This window comes from Vulpes lagopus, chromosome 10, assembly GCF_018345385.1.
Source record: "Vulpes lagopus strain Blue_001 chromosome 10, ASM1834538v1, whole genome shotgun sequence".
NCBI classification, from domain to species: domain Eukaryota; kingdom Metazoa; phylum Chordata; class Mammalia; order Carnivora; family Canidae; genus Vulpes; species Vulpes lagopus.
In genome coordinates this window covers 102,278,067-102,299,650 of record NC_054833.1, presented here as the reverse complement: position 1 = coordinate 102,299,650, position 21,584 = coordinate 102,278,067, and the positions used below count along the sequence as shown (strand labels likewise).

The 21,584-nt window shown below is 44.1% G+C and overlaps 1 protein-coding gene across 1 annotated transcript in view; it reads right to left on the bottom strand.

The window, feature by feature from the left end:
• Positions 1-20,933, bottom strand: part of WDR59 (WD repeat domain 59) — a 101,485-nt gene extending 80,552 nt beyond the window's left edge. The window contains exon 1 of the mRNA XM_041772575.1: positions 20,770-20,933. Within this exon, the coding sequence (XP_041628509.1) occupies positions 20,770-20,823 (54 nt within the window). The 5' untranslated portion in view covers positions 20,824-20,933. The remainder of the gene's footprint in view (positions 1-20,769) is intronic.
• Between the last annotated feature and the right edge of the window lie 651 nt (positions 20,934-21,584).

Genomic DNA, 21,584 nt, shown 5'->3' with positions numbered 1-21,584 from the left:
CTGGATTTCAGCTTAGGAGACTCTAAACAGAGAAACGAGCCATGCGGCACCTGGACTTCTGACCTACCAAACTGTGAGCAAATAAATGGGTATTGTTTTAAGCCACTAAGTTGGTATGATAACAAAGAGTGATCCGGTGATAATGGTAATAAAAGTCATACCCTTTGGCTCAAAAATTCCACTCCCAGAATCCATCCAAAACACAGAAAAACTTCTATACACTGAGCTGCTTATTTCATGTTCTCTACAAGTAAACTGTGCATATTTACATAACAATATTCTCAAAGCGTTTAAAAATGACATGGAGGGATCCCTGGGTGGCGCAGCGGTTTGGCGCCTGCCTTTGGCCCAGGGCGCGATCCTGGAGACCCGGGATCAAGTCCCACGTCAGGCTCCCGGTGCATGGAGCCTGCTTCTCCCTCTGCCTATGTCTCTGCCTCTCTCTCTCTCTGTGTGTGTGACTATCATAAATAAATAAAAATTTTTTAAAAATTTAAAAATAATAAAAATGACATGGAAAAACACAAGAGCCAGAATTGCAAATAGAGTATCATAACTCACCATATCACCTTATAAGAGGAAGTTTTTTTTTTAAAGATTTATTTATTTATTCATGAGAGAGACAGACTGAGAGAGAGAGGCAGAGACACAGGCAGAGGGAGAAACAGGCTCCTCGCAGGGAGCCCGAAGTGGGACTTGATCCTGGATCCTGGGATCATGACCTGAGCCAAAGGCAGGTGCTCAATCACTGAGCCACCCAGGTGTCCCTCAGAGAAAGTATTTTTTAAAAAATACACACAAAAGCACACCTAACTAATGTGTCCCTCCTCTCACCCCAGAAAAAAGGAGCCAACATCATAGTGGTATCACATTAAGGAGCATTGTGCCAGGCTGACTCAAAGGAGGAATAGAGAGGCGCCCGGGTGGCTCAGTGGTTGAGGGTCTGCCTTTCGCTCAGGGCATGATCCTGCAGTCCCGGTATCGAGTCCCACATCGGGCTCCCTGCATGGAGCCTGCTTCTCCCTCTGCCTGTATCTCTGCGCCTCTCTCTCTCTCTTTCTCTCTCTCTGTCTCTCATGAATAAATAAATAAAATCTTTTTTAAAAAGGGGGGGAGAGAGGGAGAGCAGAGGAAGAGAACGACACCTAACCAGAGTGAATGTGGGTACTCTGCAGGAGACAGGAGTCCCCTGGGAAGCCTCTGTATCTCAGGGCACCAGGCAGGGAGTGGCAGGAGATTCTAAGTCAGGGTGTCAGGGGGTTAAGAGCCACGGGAGCCACATGATCCCACTGTAAGATTGGGAGCTAGCCCAGTGATGGCTGTGAGAGAATTTCCCAGCAGCCAGCAGGAAGGGGCTTGGGCCAGACTAAAGACAACTTAAAGGAATAAAGGAAAGTGGTATTTTATACCATGCTATGAACTGAAACTTAAATCAGCTACTTAATCCAAAAAAAAACACTGAAGACAGTATACCAGAATGTTTATTTATTTTTTTAATGTATTCGTTCATGAGAGACACAGAGAGGCAGAGACACAGGCAGAGGGAGAAGCAGGCTCCTCGAGGCAGCCTGATGTGGGACTCAATCCTGGGACTCTGGGACCAGGACCCCAGCCAAAGTCAGATGCCCAACCACTGAGACACCCAGGTGTCCCTCAGAGAAAGTATTTTTTAAAAAATACACACAAAAGCACACCTAACTAATGTGTCCCTCCTCTCACCCCAGAAAAAAGGAGCCAACATCATAGTGGTATCACATTAAGGAGCATTGTGCCAGGCTGACTCAAAGGAGGAATAGAGAGGCGCCCGGTGGCTCAGTGGTTGAGGGTCTGCCTTTCGCTCAGGGCATGATCCTGGAGACCCAGGATCGAGTCCCACATCGGCTCCCTGCATGGAGCCTGCTTCTCCCTCTGCCTATGTCTCTGCCTCTCTCTCTCTCTGTGTGTGTGACTATCATAAATAAATTTAAAAACAAAATAAAGCAATTAAAAAAAATCTTGAGGTCATAGAGAAGGGCAGTCAGAGATACTAAGGGTGAGGCCTTTAATGTGAGAAAGGTTGTTGCTGGCTATGGAGAAGGTGAAACCACATGGCAGGGCCCTAAAAGTGGCCTCTAGGATCCAACAGTGACTGACCCCTAAATAATAATCAGCATGGAAAAAAAACAGGGATGCACCTCAGTCTTATAACCCCCAGGAACCGAATTCTGCCAACAACCTGAATGAGCCTCTAGCAGATTCTTCCTTAGGCAACTGAGCTTTCCAGATGAGAACCCAGCCAACTGACACCTGGATTTCAGCTTAGGAGACTCTAAACAGAGAAACGAGCCATGCGGCACCTGGACTTCTGACCTACCAAACTGTGAGCAAATAAATGGGTATTGTTTTAAGCCACTAAGTTGGTATGATAACAAAGAGTGATCCGGTGATAATGGTAATAAAAGTCATACCCTTTGGCTCAAAAATTCCACTCCCAGAATCCATCCAAAACACAGAAAAACTTCTATACACTGAGCTGCTTATTTCATGTTCTCTACAAGTAAACTGTGCATATTTACATAACAATATTCTCAAAGCGTTTAAAAATGACATGGAAAAACACAAGAGCCAGAATTGCAAATAGAGTATCATAACTCACCATTCTGTAGGTTGTCTTTTAGTTTGTTGACTGTTTTTGTTTTTGTTTTTGTTTGTTTGTTTGGGTTTTTTTTTTTCTGTGCAGAAGCTTTTTATCTTTTATTAAGTCCCAATAATTCATTTTTGCTTTTGTTTCCCTTGCCTTCATGGATGTATCTTGCAAGAAGTTGCTGTGGCCAAGGTCAAAAAGGGTGTTGCCCGTGTTCTCCTCTAGGATTTTGATGGACTCTTGTCTCACATTTAGATCATTCATCCATTTTGAGTTTATCTTTGTGTATGGTGTAAGAGAATGGTCTAGTTTCATTCTTCTGCGTGTGGCTGTCCAATTTTCCCAGGACCATTTATTGAAGAGACCGTCTTTTTTCTAGTGGATAGTCTTTCCTGCTTTGTCGAATATTAGTTGACTAGAGTTTGACAAAATACAGCATCCATTCCTGATCAAAACTCTTCAGAGTGTAGGGATAGAGGGAACATTCCTTAGCATCTTAAAAGCCATCTATGAAAAGCCCACAGCAAATATCATTCTCAATGGGGAAACACTGGGAGCCCTTCCCCTAAGATCAGGAACACAACAGGGATGTCCACTCTCATCACTGCTATTCAACATAGTGCTAGAAGTCCTAGCCTCGGCAATCAGTCAAACACTGAGCCACCCCAGGGTCCCTCCCCTCTCCCTTTTCTGTTCCACCCCATACGAAATTTCTAAAAGTAGAGTTCTGATGACATCAATTCATTGCCCTAAAACTTCCTTGGTTTTCCACTGAAGATGGTGAAATAGGCAGTCCTCAGCCTTTAGACCCTTCCAAATTTAGATGCTGATGGAACTTTTCAGGCTGACCTTCCCTCTCTACCTGCCCAGGCCACACCCATTCAAAGCACTCACCATTCTCAAAAGTCAGCAAAGCCAATTCTGAAGAGAAGCTTAAGCTCCTCCTTCCGCTGGAAACTCCTTGTCTCCTATTCTGCTGTTGAAATTCGACTCAACCTTTAGATGCTAAGACACACCCTCCTCTAAGAAACTAACCCATAGTTGGCCATGGGGATTCTCCCAAAGCACCATCCCTCTGTCACAAGGCCTGCTGTCACTTGCTTTGTGGCAGTTGTAACTGTATACATTTATCTTCTCCCACTAGCTGGGGACTCGCCACAGGGCAAGGTCTATCCTATTGCTCCCAGAGCACCCAATGAGGTGCTTTGTACATACAGGTACTCTGCGAACGTGTGCTGTTTGGAAGACACATCAGAACCACAGCAAAATCTGGGTCCCTCCAGCCCATTATGTGCCAGGGTGTTCTTTGACACCTCAAAGAATTTTTCCAGTAGTTTCCCTTGATGATTTATCATCCATGCATTTACCTACATCTCTAAAGTTCCTTTATTTCTTTAATACCTTCTAGAATAATAAACATCCGTAGTTTGCTACCTGCTGCATGAAACCTTCAACTAGAATAGAGAAAGCCAAGGAACAAAATGTGTGCACTTTATACATACTTTATAATGTAAAATTCCAATCATACCTTCTTCCAACCTTTGTTTTTAGATACTGAAAAGTCCTCTCTGGCCTGCAGGAAAACAAACTTACTGTTCAGAACTGCTCCCTGTCAAAAGCAGTATCTTTAAAAGGAGAATAGGGGCACCTAGGTGCCCCTTAAGCGATCTTTATGTCATGCTAAGGGTGTTGTCCTTCATCCTGCGGGCTTTGGGAGCCTCTAAAAGAGCATAAGTGAGCAAGCAGCAGGACCTGCCTTGGGTCCAGCAGCAGTCCTGAGAAGCAAGGCTGGTGGGTACACAGGTGTCTCTGTCCAGGTAAGGACTGACACGGGCCTAAGCCAAAGCAGAAACAGGAGAAATGGATTGATTAGGAACAGACTAGGAAAGGATGTCGAGAGTTAGGAGGGGGCCCAGGAGAAGGTCATGTCAATGTTTTAAGGAGAGAGGGATCATTAGTTCTGATACTGCCATTTGTGTATAGAGGCTTACACAGTCTCATGGAGTTGATAATTTTTTTATTAGCCATCAGCCTGTCTTTTCCAAATTATTAGTTACATACTTTCCAGACCAACAAGAATCAAACACCACTGTTAATGCAATGGTAGTCTTATTTTATAAAGGTCATGTAACTCCTGAAGTGTATCACAAAAGCCACCATCCTACAGTTGGAGAAACAGGGCTATTAAGAACTTTATTCTTGGGGATCCCTGGGTGGCTCAGCGATTTAGCTCTGCCTTCGGCCCAGGGTGTGATCCTGGAGTCCTGGGATCAAGTCCCGCGTCAGGCTCCCTGAATGGACCCTGCTTCTCCCTTTGCCTGTGTCTCTGTCTGCCTCTCTCTCTCTCTCTCTCTCAGTCTGTGTCTCTCATGAATAAATAAATAAAATCTTTAAAAAAATATATTTTAAAAAAAGAACTTTATTCTCTGGGCACCTGGGTGGCTCAGTGGTTGAGCATCTTGGCTTCAGGTCGTGATCCCAGGGTCCTAGGATTGAGTCCCACTTCAGGCTCCCCATAGAGAGCCTGCTTCTCCTTCTGCCTATGTCTCTGCCTCACTTTGTGTCTCTCATGAATAAATAAAATCTTTTAAAAAGTCATTTAAGACCTCATTGGGGACAGCCCCGGTGGCGCAGCGGTTTAGCGCCGCCTGCTGCCCAGGGTGTGATCCTGGAGACCAGGATCGAGTCCCGTGTTGGGCTCCCTGCATGAAGCCTGCTTCTCCCTCTGCCTGTGTCTCTGCCTCTCTCTCTGTCTCTCATGAATAAATAAAATCTTTTAAAAAGATAAATTAATTAATTAATTAATTAAAATTTAAAAAAAGACCTCATTGGGCTCTTCTACAGCCTATCTCACATCTCTCACCTTCCCACCCCATCCTAACACTCCCACCATGATGAATTCTTTATCATGAATTCCCTCTAGCCCTCCAAATTTAAGCAAGCACCACCTTCTCACTTCTGGACCCCTACACCAGCTGCTTCCTCTGCCTAGATTCCTCTGCTTGCAATTCCTTCTTGTCCTTTAGGACTAGCACAGGCTCATCCCAGAAGATTATTCTGACCCACCCCCTCATGCACACACCCAGTGAGTTGCCCGTGTTTTCCTTGTGCTTCCACAGTACTCAAGGCTTATCTTTACATAGTACTTGTAATACTTTATAATAACACTGTATTTACTGAAACATCTCCTCCATTTGACTGCAATTGCTTAAGTGTAAAAATCAGTTCACTAGAACAATGGCTGGCACAGTACATGGTCTGTACTTGATAAATGCTAGCTATCCCAATACAGGTCTTAAAAGCTTATGCTGCACAAAACCTTGTACATGTACATTCATGGGAGCATTAGTCCTAACAGCCAAAAAGCAGAAACCACCCAAATGTCCAACAATTGATGGATAAATAAAATGTGACATATCCCTACAATGAAATATTATTTGATCATAACAAGGACTGAACTTCTGCTACAAATGACAATATGGATGAACCTTTAAAAGAACTAAGTGAGGGCAGCCCGGGTGGCTCGGCAGTTTAGCACTGCCTTCAGCCCAGGGCCTGATCCTGGGGACCCAGAGTCAAGTCCCACGTTGGGCTCCCTGCATGAAGCCTCCTTCTCCCTCTGCCTGTGTCTCTGCCTCTCTCTCTCTCTCTCTCTCTCTCTCTTTGCCTCTCTCTCTGTGTGTCTCTCATGAATAAGTAAATAAAATCGTTAAAAAAAAAAAAAAAGAACTAAATGAAGGGCACGTAGGTGGCTTAGTCAGTTGAGTGTCAGGCTCTTGATTTCAGCTCAGGTCGTGATCTCTTGAGCTCCACACTTAGAAGGGAGTCTGCTTGAGATTTTCTCTCTCCCTCCCCAGTGTCCCTCCCTGTGTGGTGTCCCCCCTCCATGTGCACACATGTTTTCTCTCTCTCTCTCAAATACATAAATAAATCTTGGGGCACCTGGGTAGCTCAGAAAGTTAAGCATCTGCCTTCAGCTCAAGTCATAATCCCAGGATCCTAGGATCAAGCCCTAAGTCTCACTCTCTGCTCAGTGCGAAGCCTGCTTCTTCTCCCTCTCCCTCTCTGTATATCAAATGAATGAATGAATGAATGAATGAATGAAGTCTTTAAAATAATTAAATAAATAAATAAATCTTAAAAAAAAAAAAAAAAAAAACCTAAGTGAGGAGCACCTGGGTGGCTCAAATGGTGAAGCATCTGACTCCTGAATTCAGCTTAGGTCATGATCTCAGGGATGTGGGATTGAGCCCCACTTCAGGCTCTGTGCTAAGTATGGAACCTGCTTAAGATTCTCTCTCCCTCTCCCTCCTCCCACCCCCACCCTGTGCTCTCTCTCTCTCTTTAAAAAAAAAAAAAAAACTAAGTGAAAGAAGTTAGTTACAAAGACCACATATTATGTGATTCTATTTCCATAAAATGTCCAAATAGGCAAATCTATAGAGAAGAAAGCAGGTCAGTGGTTGCTTAGGACTGGAGGAGCTGGAAGACTGGGGGTGATGACTAGAGGGTACAAGGTTTCTTCTTGGGGATAATGAAAATGTTCTAAAAATTTTTTAATGTTGTGACTGGTTTTAGTCTACGAATATACTGAAATGCACAGAATCATGGACACTTCAAACAGGTGAATTACATGATATGTGAATTATATCTCAATAAAACTGTTACCCAAAAAAAGGCTTATGCTATAACATTTTCATCCTCTGGACAAGTATGATACTTTACAACAAGTGACACTGGATTTGGAGATCGACTGCATTACCAATCCATTTTGGATTTATAGCTAAATTTTGGCACAAACACAATGGTTTTATTAGAAAGTTTGTCTCTCTGGGAAGAATCTGTAATATATAGCTTCAGAGGGCTATCTCTCTACCCTGATCCAAAGCAGAGGAAAGCCTCTCTATAGAGCCCACTGCTACCTGCAGAACAAAATCTAGGGTTTGTTCATTTGAAGGGACTAGGAGAGAAATCAACTCTTTCTTTTTTAACTCCAGCTGAATTAGAAAGAGCTGTTCAAAAATATGAAAACACTTTGCCTGTTTGTCCTTCCAAATGATGCAAAGTAGAAACATCCAATCTACAAGAAATCAGAACTAGGTCAGTCTTCTGAAAATCAGTTTATCACATGCCTGAACAACGACTGTACTATCAGATTTCACAGAATAAAATCACAAACTGAAACCCACTGACAGAAAGAGGATCAGAGCAATTCAAATGACAAGATCCAATCTCTTTAAAAATCAGAGACAGACACTGCTGCCAAGGCCACTTTTGAACCATCCTCGTCGAAGGCCTTCTAGAGGTGTGTATCCGAGGTTGTGTTCACACGCTCAGTACAATGGGCATTTCCTGGGAAGTCTCCCTCTTTAAAATGAGAAAACATTCTCATGTTCCCATAGCTAACCTGGCACACTGGGTATCACTAGGAAAATCAGCTAACCTGGGTCCCAGGTTGCTCATCTGTAAAATAAGAAAGTGAAAAAGAAAGAAAGAAAAGAAAGAAAAGAAAGAAAGGGGATGAGGGGGACAACTGGGTGCTCAGTGGTTGAGCATCTGCCTTTGGCTCAGGTCATGATCCTGGGTTCCTGGGACCAAGTCCTGCATGGGGCTCCCTGCAGGGAGCCCGCTTCTCCCTCTGCCTGTGTCTCTGCCTCTCTGTGTCTCTCATGAATAAATAAATAAAATCTTCAAAGAAAGTAGATGAGCTGTCTTCCAAAGGTCCTCTCAGCTCCATTAAGAGGATTTTGTCAGGCCATTTGTTGCTTCCTTACACAAGTTTTCTAGTAATAATCATGATAATTAACCCATCTCAAGTACTTAATGTATGCTGGTCACTATGCTAAGCACTCACATTGACTATCTCACATGATCCTCACAGTAACTGTCAGATGGTGTGCAGGAAAGAGCGTAGCAGGCACGAGATTGCTAGCCTCAGAAAGGCCTGCTTGCAAGGCTGGTTCTTGGCTGGTGTCTGGGAACTAGGGATTTGGAGCGTTCCCACCATTCCCTAACTGATAAGAGTGGCTCACTGTGCCTACACTGTGTGTACAAATGATGTGGTTTCTGCTGAGCACCTGCCGCCCTTCTGAGGGTGTGGAGTTGTGGTTCATGATAGCCAGAGGGTACTTATGTGACCAGCCCCAAAGAAAAACCCTGGACATGGAGTCTCTAAAGAGCTTCCCCGGTAACATTTCCCATGTATTGCCGTAATTCGGTGCTGGAGGAATTAAGCATGTCCTGGGAGACTCCATGGTGAAAAGTCTCTTGCACTAGTTCCCTCCAGACTTTACCCCAACTGCTTTCTCACTCTGAATTTGCTTTCGGTCCTTTCACTGTAATAAATCATAACTACAAATACAACTGGAAATCCTCCTAGTGAAACAAGGCATGGTGTGGGAAATCCTGAACACGACAGATACTATTATTCTTGCTTTATGGGTAAAGAAACTGAGACTTAAAAGGAACTGACTTGGGCAGCCCTGGTGGCCCAGCAGTTTAGTGCCACCTTCGGCCCAGGGTGTGATCCTGGAGACCGAGGATTGAGTCCCACATCAGGTTCCCTGCACGGAGCCTGCTTCTCCCTCTGCCTCTCTCTCTCTGTCATGAATAAATAAATAAAATCTTTAAAAAAAAAAAAAAAAAAGGAACTAACTTGCCCAAGATCACATGGCAGAGAGCTGACATAACCTGGATCCTGACACTGGCACTCCAGCTCCATACCCTTGAACTCCTGCGTGTATCCTACTCTTCCCCCATTCCTTACTGCATTTTGATACCAAATTTTCTAGAAAACAAAAAATTTACAGCAATTACAACATAATAGTCACGTCCACCAAAACCAGCCCTACTATGCCCTTCTGCACCCACAGTTTTAAAAATAAACTTTATGTGAAACTAGCAAGGACCAACACTGGATTCCTCCAGGAAAACGTCTGAACTATTAACTACTTGTAACTTTGCTCTTAGCTAAAAAATTTGCCAAGTTATGTCTTGTTTTTTGTTTATTTAGAGCAAAAGAAAAAAAAAAAGGCTTCAATTTTTACCTGTCTGGAATAGTTGCAGTAATGCTGAGACCAGTAAATCACCCACTATTAGGGTAGCAGGGAATACTTTCTGCTGAGATGCCTCATTTTTCATTTCAAGAAGCAAGAAACTGAGTAGCAAGAAAAAAAATTACTGGAGAATATCTCTATGAACCCAGGATATAGATTTTTTGTAAAAAGACTGAGAAAGCACAATCCATAAACTCAAATGCATTAAAAATACCCTTTTGTTCATCAGAAGATACCACCAAGACAACAAAAAGGCAAGCCACAACCTGGGAGACTATATATATGTAAGACAGGTGACCAAAAGAAGATTAGAATCCAGAAAAAAAAATTTTAATTCTTCCTAATCTATAAAAAAAGAGTTCAATAAAAAAAGCACACGTTGGCACCGGGGTGGCTCCATCAGTTAGGCATCTGTCTTTGGCTCAGGTCACGATCCCAGAGTCCTGGGATCAAGCAAGCCCCTTGTCAGGCTTCCTGCTCAGCAGGGACCCTGCTTCTCCCTCTCCCTCTGCCCCCCTACCCCCTACCCCCGGCTCATGTGCTTGCACGTGTTCTCTATCTCAATAAATAAAATCTTTTTAAAAAGTAAAAAGGAAAAAAAATTTAAAAAGGACATAAGACACAGGCGTTTCATGGAAGAAACAAATTGCCAATTAAATATATGAAGAGATATTTATCTTCATCAATAATCAGGGAAATATAAATTAAACCCAAAAATAATAAACCATCTCATCTGTACCCAGTAGTTGGAAATCAGATGAAGAGTTTGACAGGGAAAAAATTTTTGTCCATTTTGTACAGTTTATCTTAGTCCATTCAAGCTGTTATAACAAATTGCCATCGACCAAGTGGCTTATAAACTGCAAAAATTTATTTTTCACTGTTGTGCAGGTTGGGAAATCCAAGACCAAGATGCTAACATAACTGGCTCTCTGCTCTGGAATCATTCCTAGGCTACCTACCTGTAACTTCATGTGGCAGAGGGGGAAGGGAGCTGAGTCCAGGCAAGGGCACTAATCCTACTCTGGAGCGATCCACCCTTATGACCTAATCACCTCCTAAAGGCCCTCACCTCCTAATACCATAATCTTAGGGTCAGGGCTCCACATATGAACTGTTGAGGGGCCACAAATATTATGGCTATATCTATTGCTATATCTAGTGCCTGGCATACAGTAGATTCTCAAGTAATTGCTAAAAGGATGGGAAATTTGCATGTCTGACAACCCTAAGTGTTGACAAGGATATGACTCGAAAGGAATTTTTTTTAAAGACTTTATTTATTCATAGAGACACAGAGACAGAGAGATGCAGAGACACAGGCAGAGAGAAGCCAGCTCCATGCAGGGAGCCCGATGTGGGACTCGATCCCGGGACTCCAAGATCACGCCATGGGCTGAAGGCAGACGCTCAATCACTGAGCCACCCAGACATCCCTCAAAAGGAATTTTTAAAGCACACTGCTCGAAATATAAAATCTCAACCACTCTGGAAAACAATTTGACATTTGCTGATGAAGCTGGGGAACATGCACTTTCCACGGCCCAGAAATTCTACTCCTACATAAATACCATATTTATATATATGATCATCTACAATAAAAATTGGAATTCACCCAAATGTTTAATGACAGAGGGGTAAATCGACTGTGGCACATTTATCCAATGGAACACTACTTCACAGCAAAATTAGTAAACCACAGGCATGGTAGTCAACATGGATGAACCTCAAAACCAACACAGTAGGACCAAACAAATAAAAAAAGCAAGACTCACAAAATGTATACCATATGATCTCATCTATACAATAGTCAAAAACAATCAAAATAAAATATTGTTTATAATTACATGTCTGTGTGCTAAAACTACAGAGAAAAGCAAAGAAATGGTTAATCCAGAATTCAGGGCACTCACTCTAAAGGGTCTGAAAAGAGGAATATGTTCTGGAAAAGGTATGCAGGGTGTAGATTTAACTAGAATGGTGTATTCCTTAAGCTATGTGGAGGGTACATTTGATTAATATTCTTCTCATGGTACCCATATCACTCACATGTGTGATATATGTCTAATAAAATAATTCTTAAGCTAAAATATTTTAGCATGTCATTAAAAGAGGGGATTCCTGGGCAGCTCAGCGGTTTAACACCTGTCTTCAGCCCAGGGCGCAATTCTGGGGTCCCGGGATCGAGTCCCACATCAGGCTCCCGGCGTGGAGCCTGCTTCTCCCTCTGCCAGTGTCTCTGCCTCTCTCTCTCTCTCTCATGAATAAATAAATCAAATCTTAAAAAAAAAAAAAAAAAAAACACCATATGGGGTAGCTGGGAGGCTCAGTTGATTATGCATCAGACTCTTGATCTCAGCTTAGGTTTTGATCTCAGGGTCATGAGATCATGAGTTCAAGCCCGGAATCCCGGAATTGGGCTCTGCATCCTAAAATCAATCCCCATGTTGGGCTCCCTACTTAGCGCAGTGTGCTTAAGACTCTCTCCCCTTTTCCTCTGCCTCCTCCCCCAACTCTCTCTCTAAAATACATAAATAAATATTAAAAAAAAAAAAAGATCGTTCATAAAGACTAGACCACAGGGGCACCTGGCTGGCTCAGTTGGTGGAGCATGGAACTCATGATCTTGGGATTGTGAGTTCAAGCCTCATGTTCAGTGTAGAGATTATTTAAAAATAAAATCTTCGGCAGCCCGGGTGGCTCCGTGGTTTAGCGCCACCTTCAGTCCAGGGCCTAATCCTAGAGACCCAGGATCAAGTCCCATGTCAGGCATCCTGCGTGGAACCTGCTTCTCCCTCTGCCTGCCTCTTCTCACTGCCTCTGCCAGTGCCTCTCTCTCTCTCTCTCTCTCTCCCTCATGAATAAATAAATATTTTTTAAATAAATAAATAAAATAAAATCTTAAGAGGTGCCTGGATGGCTCAGTCAGTTAAGCTTCCAACTCTTGATTTCAGCTCAGGTCATGATCTTGGGGTCGTGAGATTAAAGCTCAGTGTCTGGCTCTGTGCTCAGCACGGAGTCTGCTTAAGATTCTCTCCCTCTCCCTCTGCCACTCCCCTTCCTCCTCCAGACTAGAACACACACAACTCATTCTCTAATAAAATCTTTAAAAAATAAATAAATGATAAAATCTTAAAAAAAAATACACATACAAGACTAGACCACAGTGTGGAGAAGTAAAAAAGGTTGCTTAAAAATGATGAAAATCTGAGTCTGTAGGACTAAAGGGGAGAAGAACTGTACATAGGCACTGTGCTCTAACTGATAAAGTCCCTGCTATGAGGGTACACTGAAACCACTATCCATGTCTTTTGGAATGAATGAGTAAATGGGTGGAGGATGGCAGGGGCCCAGAGGGTAGTGGAGGAAGGTTACTGACAAGAAAAGGGTGGGGCCAATCAATGACACTTGTGTAACACATTAGAGCAGATGTTAAGCATGAACTCATCCAGCTTAATATAGACTACATAAGGAAATATTTGCAGGCATATGTATATATACATGGATTAGCACACACACATATATTTCCTGTTTTGTCGGATGAGAGTGCCTAGAAGCAGTAACACCCTACATCTTGGTTTCTAATGTCATTCTCCAATAAAAAAAACCAGAACCCTCAGAGAAACGGCTAATTTAGGAATGGTGGCAGGAAATATACATGATAAGAGTTAAGCATCTTTAGTGCCAGAAAATAAGGAAGTACTGTATATTTAAAAGTCATACACACATGGGGCACCTGGGTGGCTCAGCGGTTGAGCATCTGCCTTTGGCTCAGGTTGTAATCCTGGGGTCGAGTCCTACATCAGGCTCCCCGCAGGTAGCATGCTTCTCCTTCTGCCTCTGTCTCTGCCTCTCTCTCCATGTCTCTCATGAATAAATAAAATGTCTAATAAAATCTTTAAAAAAAAAAAAAAAAAGACAAGGCACCTGGGTAGCTCGTGGTTGAGTGTCTGCCTTCAGCTCAGGTCATGATCCTGGGTCCTGAGATCAAGGCCCACATCAGGCTCCCGAGCCTGCTTCTCCCTCTGCCTATGTTTCTGCCTCTCTCTCTATGTCTCATGAATAAATAAATAAAATCTTAAAAGAAAAAAACATACACACAAACATATGAAAACAATGATGGAGTTATGCCAAAGGAACACATGAACCATCTGAAAGAGCTCTCAATGGCAGAGGCTGAGACAATTTGAGCAATAAAATAAAATACTAGTGGATTATAATCCAAAGTATAAAATAAATAAATAAATATATAAATATATAAGAGTTCACACTAATATATGCAACTAAATGAAGGAAAGAAGGAACGAACGAATGAATGAGCAAATGAACAAACGGAGGAAGGAAGAAAGAACTCCCCATTCTAAGTTTGGGCTGCATGTAGAGACTATTTTCCAAAGAGAACAGAATAGGGATCCCTGGGTGGCTCAGAGGTTTGGTGCGTGCCTTCAGCCCAGGGCATGGTCCTGGAGTCCCGGGATCAAGTCCCACGTCGGGCTCTCTGCATGGAGCCTGCTTCTCCCTCTGCCTGTGTCTCTGACTCACTCTTTCTGTGTCTCTCATGAATAAATAAATAAAAATGTTTAAAAAATAAAAAAAATAAAAAATAAAAAATAAAAAAAAAACAAAGAGAACAGAATAGGGAGTAGGCAAAAAGAGGTAAGTTTACAGGGACGCCTGGGTGGCTCAGCGGTTGAGTATCTGCCTTTGGCTCAGGGTATGATCCCAGAGTCCAGGGATCGAGTCTCACGTCAGGCTCTCTGCATGGAGCTTGCTTCTTCTCCCTCTTCCTATGTCTCTGCCTCTCTCTGTGTGTCTCTCATGAATAAATAAATAAAATCTTAAAAAAAAAAAGAGTTAAGATTGCAGTAGAGATACCGCACAAGCACCACCTCAACCAGGTCAACATCAACAGTGATATGTCATGTTCACAGTAAGTACCCTTGATATGATGGGATAAGAATGACACCTTATCTCTGGGGTCTTCTTCCCCAAAACCCATAATCCCAGTCTAATCATGAGAAAGACAAATCCCAACTGAGGGACAGTCTACGAAATACGTGACTAGTACTCCTCAAGACTGTCAAAGACAGGGATCCCTGGGTGGCGCAGCGGTTTGGCGCCTGCCTTTGGCCCAGGGCGCGATCCTGGAGACTCGGGATCGAATCCCACATCAGGCTCCCAGTGCATGGAGCCTGCTTCTCCCTCTGCCTATGTCTCTGCCTCTCTCTCTCTCTCACTGTGTGCCTATCATAAATAAATAAAAATAAAAATAAATTAAAAAAAAAAAAAAGACTGTCAAAGACATTCTGAGAAACTGTCACAGCCAAGGAACCTGAGGAGACGTGATGACTAAATGTAATGTGTTATTCGAACAGAATCCCAGAATAGAACGAGGACATTAAGTTAAAAGTAAGGAAATCTGAGTCAAGTATGGATTTGGGTTAATAATACCAATATTGACTTGTTAATTGTAGAAAATTGTACCATACTAGGGTAAGATTTTTTTGTTTAATGATAGTCAGAGAGAGAGAGAGAGAGAGAGAGAGAGAGAGAGGCAGAGACATAGGCAGAGGGAGAAGAAGGCTCCATGCACCGGAAGCCCAACGTGGGATTCGATCCCGGGTCTCCAGGATCACGCCCTGGGCCAAAGGCAGGCGCTAAACCACTGCGCCACCCAGGGATCCCGGGTAAGACGTTTTTAATAGGGGTAACTGGATACAGAGTATATGGGAACCCTCTGTACTATCTTCCCAGTGTTTCTAGGAGTCTAAAATTATTCTTTTTTTTTTTTTTAAAGATTTTATCTATTTACTCATGAGAGACACAGAGAGAGAGGCAGAGATATAGGCAGAAAGAGAAGCAGGTTCCCTGAGGGGAGCCTGATGCAGGACTCGATCCCAGGATCCCCAGGATCACACCCTGAGCCAAAGCAGAGCAGATGCTCAACCACTGAGACACCCAGGTGCCCCAAGTCTAAAACCATTCTAAAACTTATTTTTAAAACCACGAAAACTTAAATACTTTTTCCTAATTCCTGTTAATACTGTTAATCAACATAAGTGATTTTTAAAATTTTATTCATTCAACAAATATTTGTTGAGTGCTATTGCATACCTAGCACTACTTCAGGCACCAGGGATACAGCAGGAGTCAACAAGTCAAAATCTCTACCCTGAGGGAGCTCACACTGGAACAGCAGGAGAAAGATAAAAATAAACAAACAGTGATTGAGGGGGAAAGTAGGTGTAAGATGTGATCTGAGAAGTATGCTGAGACCAGCACACAAAAATCCAAAATAAGGAATTTATATTCTACACTCAGTCCAACAGGAAGTCACTGAAGTATTTTCATCAAAGGAGGGATAAATTAGGTTTTACGATTTCATTTATTCATTTGAGAAAGAGAGACCACAAGCAGGGGGAAGAGCAGAGGGAGAAGCAAATTCTCCACTGAGCAAGGAGCCTGATGTGGAGCTGGATCCCAGGACCCTGAGATCATGACCTGAGCTGAAGGCAGACACTTAACCAAATGAGCCACCCAGGTACCCCTTGATTTTAAAGTGAGGTTTTAAAAAATCACCTTCGGGGATCCCTGGGTGGCTCAGCAGTTTAGCTTTGGCCCAGGGTGTGATCCTGGAGTCCCGGGATCGAGTCCCACATCGGGCTCCCGGCATGGAGCCTGCTTCTCCCTCCTCCTGTGTCTCTGCCTCTCTTTCTCTCTATGTCTATCATAAAAAATAAATCTTTAAAAATAAATAAAAATAAATTAAAAAATCACCTTCATATTTTATCACAGCTTTAATCATATAGTCAAAAAGTAGTAACAACCTGAACACCTATACACAGGTGAATGGATATAGAGTGTGGTCTCTCCATACACTGGAATACTACTGGAGGGCAATAAAAAAAGAACAGACTAACTCATTTTCAACAACATGGGTGAATCTCAAAGGCACTGGGTTAAGCCATGAGAGGCCAGGCTCATACAGCTCTACACTGTACATTCCTTGCCTTACAGAAATCATCTCAGCAGCTGCCAGAGGGAGGTGCTATGACTAGCTACACAGGTACATGAGGGAATTTTGTGGAATGTTCTATATGTTGTTAACTGTCGTGGTAGTTACAGGACTACATACATTGTCAAAACTCAACAAGTTGTACACTTACAAGGGGGAATTTTATTGTACATCAATTATACTTCAATAAACCTAAGTTAAAAAAAAACACTCTGAAAAAAAAAAAAAACACTCTGGCTCTGTGGAGGATGAATTGGAGGAAGCAAAACGCTGAGGTGCAGGGATAGCAGCTCCCAAGGATGGCTAGCTACTTTCAAATATTCAGTTTTAGACATCTCACAGATGCCAAAGCGTAGACATTAAGCAGACTATTGCTATGCATTCGAATTCCTGTTTTCATCACAATCATTTTCTGAACTGTTAATGCTCTTCCCGTTGGTTTAGAGAAAAGGGAAAAACTATTTCCTCTCCAATGAACTTTTCTTTTTTTAAGATTTTATTTACCTACTTAAGAGAGAGAAAGCAAAAGAGAACACAGAGGGAGAAGGAGAAGAGACTCCCCACTGAGCAGAAAGCCCAAAGCGGAACTGGAATCCAGAACCCAAGATCATGATCCTAGTCGAAGGCAGCGACTTACCCAACTGAGCCTCCCAGGTGCTCTTCTAGTGCAGTCTTTTATAGCACAGCCACTAGCTACAGGTGGCTATTTAAATGGCAATTACTGGGATGCCTGGGTGGCTCAGCAGTTGAGCATCTGCCTTCAGCTCAGGGCGTGATCCTGGGTTCGGGGACTGAGTCCCGGCAACAGGCTCCCTGCAAGAAGCCTCCTTCTCCCCCTGCCTGTGTCTGCCTCTTTCTCTCTCTGTCTCTCGTGAATAAATAAATAAAATCTTAAAAAAAAAAATAAATAAATAAATAAATAGCAATTACTTCAATTTTAATTAAGTTAAAAATGCAATTTTTTGGTTGCACTAGCCCCATTTCAAGTGTTCAACGGCCATATTTCCGTTATTACAGAAAATTCTACTGGGCAGTGTTGTTCTAGAAAGTTATCTATAGGGACACCTGGGTGGCTCAGTGGTTGAGTGTCTGCCTTTGGCTCAGGGTGTGATCCCCAAGTCATGGAATCAAGTCCCACATAGGGCTTCTCTCTGGAAGCCTGCTTCTCCTTCTATGTCTCTGCCTCTCTCTCTGTGTCTCTCATGAATAAATAAATAAAATATTTTTTAAAAATAGAAAGTTATCTCTAAGTTTTCTTAGTGTTAATGTTCATTGATGCAGGGACCACTTCAGAATAGTTGCCAAGCACCACAGGGTCTTCCCTACGAATCACTGACCATAACATCTCAAAGCGTGGGGGTTTTTTTTGTTTGTTTGTTTTTTTTAAAGATTTTATTTATTTATTCATGAGAGACACAGGGAGAGAGAGAGGCAGAGACACAGGCAGAGGGAGAAGCAGGCTCCATGCAGGGAGCCTGACATGGGACTCGATCCCCGGTCTCCAGGATCAGGGCCTGGGCTGAAGGCAGTGCTAAACCACTGAGCCACCCAGGAGTGCCTCAAAGTGTGGTTTTATAGAAGCTATAGAAAAAAAATTTCACCTTTCGGGCTGGGCTTTTTCTCTGAAAAACCAAAATTCTTGGGCATCCTGGGTGGCTCTGCGGTTTAGCGACGCCTTCAGTGCAGGGCCTGATCCTGGAGACCCAGGATAGAGTCCTGCATGGAGCCTGTTTCTCCCTCCGCCTGTGTCTCTGTCTCTGCCCCTCTCTCTCTCTCTCTCTCTCTCTGTATCTCTCATGAATAAATAAATAAAATCTTAAAAAAAAGACACCAAAAAAACAAAACAAAACAAAACAAACAAACAAACAAACAAAAGACACCAAAATTCTTTAATTTTTTAAATATGGTTTTTAAAAGAGGCAGGGGTTTTGAAAAGTTTATTGTTCTGCCCCCCCCCCTTTTCAGAAAGACAATATGAAGAGTTTTGATTTTTTCTTTCTCCATGAATGAATAAAGTTAACCATGTGGGTCTCAATCCCTCCAGGTTGCCACCAGAAACTACCACAAAACCATGCTAATTCAAACCAAGTCGTACCCTTCCAACTGCATAGAAAAATCAAAAAGAAAAACAGAAACTCCCACAAGGTAGTTAAATTACTCAATTTACTTTGTTCTCTATGACCACTGCTGTTCAGTTTTAATTATTTGCTATGACTTCATACATCCTAATATATGTGTCAGTACCCTCTCTGCAGGTCTCTTCAATTACAGCTCTATAGAGGAGGGGTGAGACTAACTGGGTTTCTGTGAGAATTAAAGCATTTGCAGATTAGTAGCTTCCAAATTAGCAGGCTCAAATGTACCATACATGACTCTGTTCTCAGTCCCCATCAAAAGCAATTAATAAGAAGGGTAACAGGAATACAGTGCTTTCTCCCTAGGAGTCTGGCGCCTCCCTTGGGACAGCAGGCCTCAAAGAGACACCAGACTGATAGTGCAAAGTGCCTTAGAATCCTTTAATCTGAATGTTGCTGTTCAAATTCTCCATGGGGGCTATGTATCAGAGGGAACCACAGAGCAAATCGGTGGATTGCTCCTCCACTCATTAATCTTTTTTTTTTAATTTTTTAATTTATTTATGATAGTCACAGAGAGAGAAAGAGAGAGAGGCAGAGACACAGGCAGAGGGAGAAGCAGGCTCCATGCACTGGGAGCCCGATGTGGGATTCGATCCCAGGTGTCCAGGATCGCGCCCTGGGCCAAAGGCAGGCGCCAAACCGCTGCGCCACCCAGGGATCCCCACTCACTAATCTTTATGGCAAAAAAAAAGGATGGAGTTTTATAAAGAACCCACATCACCCCTCATTGTAATCCAAATTTTCCCTTCAGTATAAATCACTCAAGTACTGATACAGTGTGCAGTGTTCTCCTAGCAAGAGCTCAATAAACTCTTGTTGAATAAATCTATGTATTAAAGCCTGGCACACAGAAGACAGTCAATAAATATTTGTTGAACAAATGGAGAGAAACACCAAGACACTGTCCAAGGTGATGGGGAAGGGGAAATGGGGGTATTTATTGCAGAATGTCTGTATGACAGTTTCCTACATTACTAAGCAACTACTGCAAAGAAAACCAACAAGAGCCCTGGGGCCAGATGCCTTCATTCAAATCCCAATTCGGCCACATAATGGGAGACCTTCGCCAAGTCACTTGAGATCGGCCAAACCGGGATCATCTTCCCCGTTTGGGAGAAAGGGATAACATCTTGGTGCTTTCATGAATTAGAAAAAGTAAATGTTGATAAATCATTTAGCACAAGGCCTGGCACAGGAAGGCATGAAATACAAAAATAGTTTAAAAACAAAAAAACCTACCAAATCCTAACGTTCCTTGAGACTTACCACGTGCCCGTGACTGTGCCACATACTCTAAATATACAACATTCTTCTCGCCGGCCCTAAGAGGCCCTATGAGCTAGGACTCGCACCTTCACGCAGGTGAGAAAGCTGATGCACTGACAGGGAATGACAGGCTAGGGCTAAGCCAGGATTTCCAACCAGGGATTCGAACCTGAGCGACACGTGCCGCGCACACTCCTCTTCTCGGTATGGTATTATACCCTATTCTACCATCAGCGGCCACTTAAAAGCTTAGTTCTGTGCTTCTTTTAATCGAATCCACTCCAGAGTCCAGGGAGGCAAAGCGAAGTCCACGCAGCTGAGGCTCCGAGAAGTTGTGCGCCTTACCCGAAGTCATTAGGCCTCGGGGAGCAGACCCTCTCGCTCCCCACCCCTCAGCACTCACTCTTGCGCCGTCTCTGCGCTTCGGGGTCCCAAGACAGACCCTACTCCCCAGACCCCCGCGGGGAACCACGATACCCACTCCGTGCCCCCCAACCGCCCCCAACGGTCATGACGGCTCCCCTCGCCCGCTCGGGTCTGACAGCTCCGGGTCACCCATCTCCCCAGCCCCGGCTGGAGGGTCGTCCCGCCGCCCCCGAGACAGAGCCGGCAGCGTGGGGGAGGGGCAGGGAAGGCGCATGCCCAGAAGGCGCCACTTGGCCCCCGGCTCACCTGGGAGTCGCGGAACTCCACCACCACGTTCTCGCTGCTCCATCGCGCAGCCATCTCGGGGACCCGGCCACCCCTACCCCAGGACTGCGCGTTCCCCCCACCCCCACCCCAAACCTGCGTTCCCGGGTTCAGCGAGCCCCACGCAGCCCGCGAGAAAGCCCTGCCACGCCCCGTCCCCCTCTTCCGCCTGACGTCAAACCATTGGCTGACCCTAGCACCGGCTCCGCCCCCTCTCCCGGGATCCTCCAATTGCGGCACCGCACCTCCCCAAACAGGCACGCCCCCTCCGCTTCCGTCATTCGGCCGGAGTAACCCACGCTCCCCGCAGCTGCAGGCACACGCCCCCTGCCGCAAGCTCTACTGGGAGTTGTAGTCCCAGGGTGAGCCGCGCGTGGGTAACTCACCGAGACCCGGACAGCGCGGGTTCGGCGAGGGGCGGCGGACGTCGTCCTCCCTGTCTCCTGGCCGGTGTGCCCCGCGAGGCCGAGGCGGTCTACCGGAGCCCAGCATTCGCGCCATCCCCAGGTTTACCTCATCCCCTGAGGCCTGCCATAAAGGCATCGATAGGTTTGAAGGTGTGATTTATTGTTTCATGCATTGCAGCAGCGCCCACCAAAGTGACCTGGAACCCCCGGGGGTCTCCGAAAGCGAAACTTCACATAATCTTTACTAAGGCTGTTATTTGCCTTTTACACTTTCTTTCTCTCACCAGGGTACAATGGTTTTTCCAGAGGCTACGTGGTATATAGTAATGAAATGAACGTCAGAAGCAGATGTGAGAATCCAGCGGCTTTCTATTAAGCCAGACATTGAAG